This window comes from Ranitomeya imitator, chromosome 4 (assembly GCF_032444005.1).
Source record: "Ranitomeya imitator isolate aRanImi1 chromosome 4, aRanImi1.pri, whole genome shotgun sequence".
In the NCBI taxonomy this organism is placed as follows: Eukaryota; Metazoa; Chordata; class Amphibia; order Anura; family Dendrobatidae; genus Ranitomeya; species Ranitomeya imitator.
In genome coordinates, this window is record NC_091285.1 from 195,005,928 (window position 1) to 195,015,767 (window position 9,840).

The 9,840-nt window shown below is 39.4% G+C and overlaps 1 protein-coding gene across 1 annotated transcript in view; it reads left to right on the forward strand.

Annotated features, from left to right (window-relative positions):
- N4BP3 (NEDD4 binding protein 3) overlaps positions 1-8,717 on the forward strand; it is a 54,511-nt gene extending 45,794 nt beyond the window's left edge. The window contains exon 5 of the mRNA XM_069764214.1: positions 5,946-8,717. Coding sequence (XP_069620315.1) covers positions 5,946-6,476 — 531 coding nt within the window. The 3' untranslated portion in view covers positions 6,477-8,717. The remainder of the gene's footprint in view (positions 1-5,945) is intronic.
- The last annotated feature ends 1,123 nt before the right edge of the window (positions 8,718-9,840 follow it).

Genomic DNA, 9,840 nt, shown 5'->3' on the forward strand with positions numbered 1-9,840 from the left:
AAAGCAAAGAGGGAATAGGTATGTGATTAAAATATAGCTTTTATTTATTATATACAATATATTTGTAAAGGGTTTTTTTGTGCTTCATATTAAAATTAATATTAAAAGTCATCATATACTCAGTATTTAAACAGAATGTATATTGGATCAATGATGCATGCTGATCAGCTTTAATATTTGCAGTGCAGCTGTGAGCCACTAAAGTCCCAGTATGCTGGTAACAGGGTATTATATAGGTTGGATAAACTCTCTAGTCAAGGTCCCTTATATCATATAATGGGCCAGAGGTAGGGGGATCGAATTGATTGTCAGCTATAATAAAAAGCGAGGTAGTAATTGCTACAATGAACTTCGTTATTCTGATAGAGAGCACTGCATATAGTGATTGTAAACTGTAGCGTATATACACATTGCAGAGAGACAATAGATTTATTACCTTCCTATTCTACCTTGGGACATGAAAATTAGTGATAATGACCTCTCTACTTTACACCACCAGGGAAGTATTAGTAGGAAAAATGTTGTTCCTATTTTCTGCTGTCTAAACCTGGTGTGCATCTTATTGTAAGGTGCGTCTTATAGTCCGAAAAATCCGATATATGGCTTTGCTGTAGCAGGAAAAACCCATTTAATAAACTATGGGGTTTATGTCTTAAGATGCATAAGCCGGGCACAATATAGTATGCACTACAATGGAATATTTACAATTTTCACTCTGCAACATCAGTATTTCTGGAATATACCAGTGGGCTAAAAATTATCACATATGTTTCCAAAATGGATAACTTTTTTCCTGCTGTTCTGTCACACTAGTGGTTCCGCAAATGGCTCCCACAAACTATTTAAAAAATATCTGCACTACAAAAGTCAAATGACGATCCTTCCTTTCCAAGCCTACTATGCGCCCAAACCATAATTTCATCCACACATGGGTGGTATAGTCACATTTGGGACAATTCCATATCAAATTGTTGGATAATTTTCTCTTTCAAAGTCCTGCCGTGTTCCCTTTAGTTTTCGACCACATACAAGGTATTGCCATGTTTAGGAGAAATTGTATATCAAAATTTGGAGTCCACTCTCTCTTGTAACTCTTCTGAAAATGGCAAAAATATTGGCTAAAGCAACATTTCAGAGGAGAAAAATTTTAATTTTTTCAATGTCACTTTGTGTAAGCTCTTGAAGGGCTTTAACATTTCCGTAATGCACTTTTGAATGCTTTGAGGGATGCAGTTTTAAAAGTTGTTTTTTTGTTTTTCTTTTTGCATATAAGGCTAGGTTCACACTAGCGTTGCGCCGCCCTGCGTCGGCGACGCAACGCGCGACGCACGTAAAAACGCGCGCAAACGCGCGCAAAAACGCGCGCGTTTTGCAACGCGTGCGTCGTTTTTGACGAAAATCGGACGCACAGAAAATGCTACATGTAGCGTTTTCTTGCGTCCGACGCTAGCGTCGGAAACGACGCACGTGGCGAAAAACGCCACCAAAACAACGCACGCGTCCCCTATGTTAAACATAGGGGCGCGTCGCCGCTGCGTCGCCGACGCAACGGCGGCGCAACGCTAATGTGAACGTAGCCTAAGCAATAAAAGGCCCTTTCAAGTGTGAAGTTATCCTTAAAAAAAAAAAAAAAAAATTATTAAAATGAAAGAATTGCTGCTAAACGTTTAAGCCTTCTAACAACCGAAGAGTATGTTTCAATTATGATGCTGACGTAAAGCAGACAGATGCGAAATGTTGTTGCTTTTAACCCCTTCATGACCCAGCCTATTTTGACCTTAATGACCTGGCCGTTTTTTGCAATTCTGACCAGTGTCCCTTTGAGGTAATAATTCGGGAACGCTTCAACGGATCCTAACGGTTCTGAGATTGTTTTTTCGTGACATATTGGGCTTCATGTTAGTGGTAAATTTAGGTCAATAATTTTTGCGTTTATTTGTGAAAAAAAATGGAAATTTGGCTAAAATTTAGAAAATTTTGCAATTTTCAAATTTTGAATTTTTATTCTGTTAAACCAGAGAGTTATGTGACACAAAACAGTTAATAAATAACATTTCCCACATGTCTACTTTACATCAGCACAATTTTGGAAACAAATTTTTTTTTTTGCTAGGAAGTTATAAGGGTTAAAATTTGACCAACGATTTCTCATTTTTACAATGAAATTTGCAAAACCATTTTTTTTTAGGGACCACCTCACATTTGAAGTCAGTTTGAGGGGTCTGTATGGCTGAAAATACCCAAAAGTGACACCATTCTAAAAACTGCACCCCTCAAGGTACTCAAAACCACATTCAAGAAGTTTATTAATCCTTCAGGTGCTTCACAGCAGCAGAAGCAACATGGAAGGAAAAAATGAACATTTAACTTTTTAGTCACAAAAATGATGTTTTGGCAACAATTTTTTTTTTTCCCAAGGGTAAAAAGAAAAACTGGCCCCAAACGTTATTGTACAATTTGTCCTGAGTACGCTGATACCTCATATGTGGGGGGGGGAACCACTGTCTGGGCGCACGACAGGGCTCTGAAGGGAAGGAGCGCCATTTGACTTTTTCAATGAAAAATTGGCTCCAATCTTTAGCGGACACCATGTCGCGTTTGGAGAGCCCTTTTGTGCCTAAACATTGGAGCTTCCCCACAAATGACCCCATTTTGGAAACTAGACCCCCCCAAGGAGCTTATCTAGATGCATAGTGAGCACTTTGAACCCCCAGGTGCTTCACAAATTGATCCGTAAAAATGAAAAAGTACTTTTTTTTCACAAAAAATTTATTTTAGCCTCAATTTTTTCATTTTCACATGGGCAACAAGATAAAATGGATCCTAAAATGTGTTGGACAACTTCTCCTGAGTACACCGATACCTCATATTTGGTCACAAACCACTGTTTGTGCACACAGCAAGGCTTAGAAGGGAAGGAGCGCCATTTGACTTTTGAATGAAAAATTAGCGCCAATCGTTAGCGGACACCATGTCGCGTTTGGAGAGCCCCTATGTGCCTAAACATTGGAGCTCCCCCACATGTGACCCCATTTTCGAAACTAGACCCCCCAAGGAACTTATCTAGATGCATAGTGAACACTTTGAACCCCCAGGTGCTTCACAAATTGATCTGAAAAAATGAAAAAGTACTTTTTTTTTCCACAAAAAATTTCATTTAGCCTCAATTTGTTCATTTCCACATGGGCAACAGGATAAAATGGATCCTAAAATTGTTTGGGCAATTTCTCCTGAGTACACTGATACCTCACATGTGGGGGTAAACCACTGTTTGGGCACGCGGCAGGGCTCGGAAAGGAAGGAGTGCCATTTGACTTTTTGAATGAAAAATTAGCTCCAATCGTTAGCGGACACCATGTCGCGTTTGGAGAGCCCCTGTGTGCCTAAACATTGGAACTCCCCCACATGTGACCCCATTTTGGAAACTAGACCTCCCAGGGAACTAATCTAGATGTGCGGTGACCACTTTAAACCCCCAAGTGCTTCATAGAAGTTTATAACGCAGAGCCGTGAAAATAAAAAATAATTTTTCTTTCCTCAAAAATTATTTTTTAGCCTACAATTTTTTATTTTCACAAGAGTAACAGGAGAAATTGGACCCCAAAAGTTGTTGTCCAGTTTGTCCTGAGTATGCTGATGCCCCATATGTGGGGGTAAACCACTTTTTGGGCACACGTCGGGGCTCGGAAGGGAAGTAGTGACTTTGGAAATGCAGACTTTGATGGATTGGTCTGCGGGCATCACGTTGTGTTTGCAGAGCCCCTGATGTGCCTAAACAGTAGAAACCCCAACAAGTGACCCCATTTTGGAAACTAGACCCCCCAAGGAACTTATCTAGATGTGTGGTGAGCACTTTCAACCCCCAAGTGCTTCACAGAAGTTTATAACGCAGAGCCGTGAAAATAAAAAATAATTTTTCTTTTCTCAAAAATTGTTTTAGCAAGCAATTTTTTATTTTTGCAAGGGTAACAGGAGAAATTGGACCCCAATAGTTGTTGCCCAGCTTGTCCGGAGTACGCTGGTACCCCATATGTCGGGGTAAACCACTGTTTGGGCGCACGTCGGGGCTCGGAAGGGAGGGAGCACAATTTGACTTTTTGAACGCAAGATTGGCTGGAATCAATGGTGGCGCCATGTTGCGTTTGGAGACCCCTGATGTACCTAAACAGTGGTAACCCCTCAATTCTAACTTCAACGCTAACCCCCAACACACCCCCTAACCCTTATCCCAACTGTAGCCATAACCCTAATCACAACCCTAACCCCAACATACCCCTATCCACAACCCTAACCCCAACACACCCTTAACCCTAATCCCAACCCTAACCCTAATCCCAACCCTAACCACAACTTTAACCCCAACACACCCTCAACTCTATCCATAACCCTAACCACAAGCCTCTTTTTAACCCTATTTCCAACCCTAGCCCTAATTTAAACCCTAACCCTAAGGCTATGTGCCCACGTTGCGGATTCGTGTGAGATTTATCCGCACGATTTTTGAAAAATCCGCAGGTAAAAGGCACTGCGTTTTACCTGCGGATTTACAGCGGATTTCCAGTGTTTTTTGTGCAGATTTCACCTGCGGATTCCTATTGAGGAACAGGTGTAAAACGCTGCGGAATCCGCAAAAAATTGACATGCTGCGGAAAATACAACGCAGCTTTTCCGCGTGGTATTTTCCGCACCATGGGCACAGCGGATTTGGTTTTCCATAGGTTTACATGGTACTGTAAACCTGATGGAAAACTGCTACGAATTCGCAGCAGCCAATCTGCTGCGGATCCCCGCCCAATCCGCTGCGGATCCGTGGCCAATCTGCTGTGGATCCGCAGCCAAATCCACACCGTGTGCACATAACCTAACCCTAGTTCTAACCCTAACCCTAGTGGAAAACGAAAAAAAAAATATTTTCTTTATTTTATTATTGTCCCTACCTATGGGGGTGATAAAGGGGGGGTCATTTACTATTTTTTTTTATTTTGATCACTGTGATAGGTTATATCACAGTGATCAAAATATACCTGGAACGAATCTGCCGGCCGGCAGATTCGGCGGGCGCACTGCGCATGCGCCCGCCATTAGGTGAAATATTACAAATCGCTCTGATTGGCAGTTTCACTTTCAACAGCCAATCAGAGCGATCGTAGCCACGGGGGGGGGGGGGGGGTGAAGCCCCCTGGGCTGAAGTACCACTCCCCCTGTCCCTGCAGATCAGGTGAAATTGGAGTTAACCCTTTCACCCGATCTGCAGGGACGCGATCTTTCCATGACGCCACTTAGGCGTCATAGGTTGGATTGGCACCGACTTTCATGACGCCTACGTGGCGTCAAAGGTCGGGAAGGGGTTAACCATTTCATGTTTCATGACTATCTAGTTTCAGGACAGTAGAAATGTAAAGTATTAAAAAATTGCTAATTTTTCAAAATGACAAACTTCTAATATTTTATTTAGTTAACCTAAATAATAGCAAATTATATTTATCAGCTAAGCAAAAGAGCAATATGTCATGAAAAAAGCATTCTCAGAATAGATGGGTTTGTAAAAAGCATTCCAAAGTTATCACCACATGAAGTGACTCATGTCGGATTTTTAAAATCCTCACCTGGTCTGGATGGTCAAGACTAGATGTGGTAAGAAAGGTTAAACATTATCTAATTTCAGTTTAAAGTTTCTCTTCTGAACCTAGTAGAACATTAAACTACTAAGTTATGTTGCTAAAATGGAGAATCATACAACTATAGAAAGGCCACTGCAGGATATAACTTGCGTGAAAGCTGTGACCTCCCAGCTCTGCCATATGACACCAAATGGGCACCTCACCAGAAAGGCCCTCCTGACAGAGACGAATTTTTGTATACTCTTGTTACACTATAAAATAGTTTTGAACTTCTACTGTACATCATTGCGTTACTCAATAATTTTTGTTCATTCCATTTTGTAGATTTCTCAGAAGGCTGGTGAGATTTCTCTCCTGAAACAACAGCTTAGAGACTGCCAAGCTGAGATTACACAGAAAATGGGGGAAGTATTCTTAATGAAGACGCAACTTCGGGAAGCAAAAGCTACGGCAAGAGAGAAAGAAAAAGAGTCTACAGACTTAAGAGCTCGTCTTCAGGCTTTGGAAGTTTCCAAGGAAAAAGATCTAACAAATACTCAAGGAAATAACTCTAGTATAGATGACAGTAAGGGTTCAGAAGCTTCAGATTTAGAAAGGCTGAAGGCTGAGTTGATGCTAGAGAGACGTCAGAATGACGCACAGATGCTGAATTTTGAGAATGAAAGGAAAATATGGAAAGAAGAAAAAGATAAAGTACTAAGGTATCAGAAGGAGATCCAGGCAAGTTATCTAGAAATGTATCATCGCAATCATGTTCTTGAGAGACAGATTCTAGATATTAGACCTATTCCAGTTCAGTCACCAAGTACACCTTCTGTTTGGATGGACACTGTGGACTCATTTGAAACAACATGAAATAGTATGCAGTATTTTGTGAGCTAAGCATGTGTTGGACATAGGAAGAGCTGATTTGTTTATTTATAAGTTTAGACGATGTGAGAATTCTCACAAAGAAGGAAATATTGCTTTCTAAGGAAATAGTCTTTTGTTGTATGGAGAAACCGGATCAATCTCTGGGTCACAATTATTTGGTCATGAACATTTTTAATTCCTCTTAGCATTGGTGACCTAAGTTGACAGATGTTGACATGACCTGTCAGAGCTTTAGATTTAAGTATGACATGCCAACTATTGTTGGAGGATATTAGTCCATGACTAGAGAACAGCGGCGTTCTCAAAACGTCAGAGTGTTGACTACCTTCAGTACTTTATCGATTGCTTCCGATTACCTAATTACCTGTCTATTGAGGCTTTGGGACATAATGATTTTTAAGAACTGTGAAGACATACCTATATTTGTAGGAGCTTTTAAACCTTTAACCTCTAAAATGTTGTTTAATACTTAAGTTCTGGGCCAATAAACTCCTTGGTCTTGCTGAATATTGATGAGGTGAATGATGATCTGAGAAGCTTAGTTTTACTGGTCAAAAATAACCAAGTTAATTTCCCTTGTTTCATAGAAGGTGGTTCCTCTTAACCTTATTAGAACTGCTTAAAGGATTTATTACTTTACGATTCACAAACTGGTTGTACAGGACCGGTCACATGTAATGCTATCATTAAGCAGTGTATAGGTATTTCTTCCAAAGACCAATGAAACAAATGTCCCATTATTTTTGAAAGTTGTTGACAAGACAGCTGATGTAGCTACACCAATTTTGTCATGCTATTGATCAGCTATAAGATGATAAAAGGATAGTTTTGATATGCCGAGCTGTTCGTTCATTTTAATTTGTGTTAGTAAATGTATTAATCAGAAAATTGAAAGACGGGAGTAACTTTTCTATGAACTCGGAGTTGTCCCATTCTTCTGTTATGTCTACAAGAAATGTGTGAATAAAATAACATGTCATTATTATGCCCCTTTAAACCCTAAATCTAATTTTATCACATTGTCGCTTTTCAGGCCTAATTCTTTAGCTAGCAAATGCTCCACTATTTAAGGAAACTAACATTTCTCCCATTTACCAGTGACTTATAGAACGTTTTTGGTTGGCCATGTGGAGACATGATTCTGTGGGACTTGCTAACGTATGTGTTAGTTTCTCAGTTTTGCTCACCATGCTGCTCTTCCCAAAATGGCTGCTGACTGATGAGCATGTGACTAAACATGTCCATCTATCCTAAAAAAGAAAAATGGCTTACACGTGCAGTGTTTTTCCATTGGAGGAGGAAGATCACAGGATTGGGGACATGCCTCTCCACAAGCTGCCCTTTTGTAGATAGGCTGCACTAGCCAATATAGAAGGAGAACCTGTACTGTGCTCATATGTCAGTGCTAGAAAATAACAACATCCAAATCAAATTTGTTCAGTAAAACTAAATTGACCAACTCCTTCAAATGTTTGGAGATTTATTTCCTCTTCTCCAGAATCATTTTTGCTGTATAAATTTCAAGTTATTTGTATTTCACCATGAAAGTAATAACTTCACACACAACTTTCTCAAATCTAAATTTTTTTTCTATCTACTGGCTAACACGGTACAAAGATATATATCTTTCCTGTAATGCCGGCAGCTGATAAATTGTCACATGCTATATTTTGTTTTTCATTGAACAATTGTGGTCAGCATCATTGAATGGATTGTCACAATCTGTAGGAATAACCCCTATGGATGAAAGATATTTTGAAACCCAGTTGTTTATTTATTCATACATTTCCCAGTAGAGTAGAAGAGGAACAGAATATTGAAAAATCTAATTATATGCCAGGAATAATGTTTTATTGAAAATGCATTTGCTAAAGTGAACACGTCTGGAGAACTATTGGGTCCTCTGTCAACAAATTTCTTATTGTGTCATTTTAGCCGATTATTGGAAAATGTAAGGCTCTGGCCAACCTAGCAAATAACAAGCCTATTTTCCTGAGCAGTGGAACCTGGTGCTGTTTATGTAAAACATTGTAAATGTTAATGTCTGTTACTGTGCATTTTAGTGATGACGACTGCAAAAAGATTTGCCTAAACAATGTAAAATTGGGTGCACATTGTGTGATTTTTGTGATTTTTTTTTTTTTTTTTTTTTTTTTTTAACCATTTTTAAATTTGAAATGTGAATAACTCTGCTAAAAAATAAATTGATTTGTTTTTTTATTATTAATGTCTCAAAAGCTATGATTTTGTATTTTTGTCCTGGAAATTCATTTTCCAACTCCTTGGGATGTACAGTGCACAGTCTTTTTTTTTTTTTTTTAAACTGGTAAAAGACTGGCATGACAGATTTACTTTCATTGCATATTGAATGAGCTCAAAAGAATAAAGACAAGTGATCCTTTTCCATCGGAACAAACTCACTGATGGCTTCTGACTCATTTTGCACCAACAATACACAACACAGGCTATAACAGGCAAACTGTGCAAAATTCGTAACACAACCAAACTGCAAAAATTTTCAATCAAAAATATATGCATTTAAAGGGAGCCTGACATCAGAAAATCGGCTATTAACCTAACTTCATGATTCTATAGGTAATTACATGATCATTACAATGGGGTTTGTAGCCAAGCTATGTTTTCTGGTTGTCTGATAGTCATAACTTAAAAACTTACCTCCGTGTTTGTAAAACTGCTGTCGTGAGTCATCAGGGCGGTACAGTCTGACAGTCATCTTTTTTTTTTTTTTTGGGAAAAAAAAATCCCATTCCTTCTTGTCGCTTCAGTCTTGCGACCTTTGAAATCCAGTGCATTCACTTGCATGATCTAGGCTCATAACGCATCTGTCTGTCATGCACATAACCAAGCCTGGATCCTGCAAGTGTATGTATTGGATCGCCAAGATGTCTGCACTGATTTCACCAAACCAATAGATGACTCTGTGACTTGACAAGAATACAGTACCACCCCAAAGACTCTGCTTAATGGTTTTACACTCATGAAGGCAAGATTTAAATTTATAATGTATGTTATCACATAGCGTATATACTCGAGTATAAGCTGACCCGAGTATAAGCCGACCCCCCCCCTTATTTTGCCACAAAAAACTGGGAAAACTTATTGACTCGAGTATAAGCCTAGGGTGGAAAATGCAGCAGCTACCGGTGAATTTCAAAAATAAAAATAGATGCTCCATACCGTTCATTATTGCCCCATAGATGCTCCATATAAAGCTGTGCCACATATAATGCTCTGCAGCGTTCATTATGGCCCCATAGATGCTCCACATAAAACTGTGCCCTGTATAATGCTCTGCACCGTTCAGAATGGCCCCATAGATGCTCTA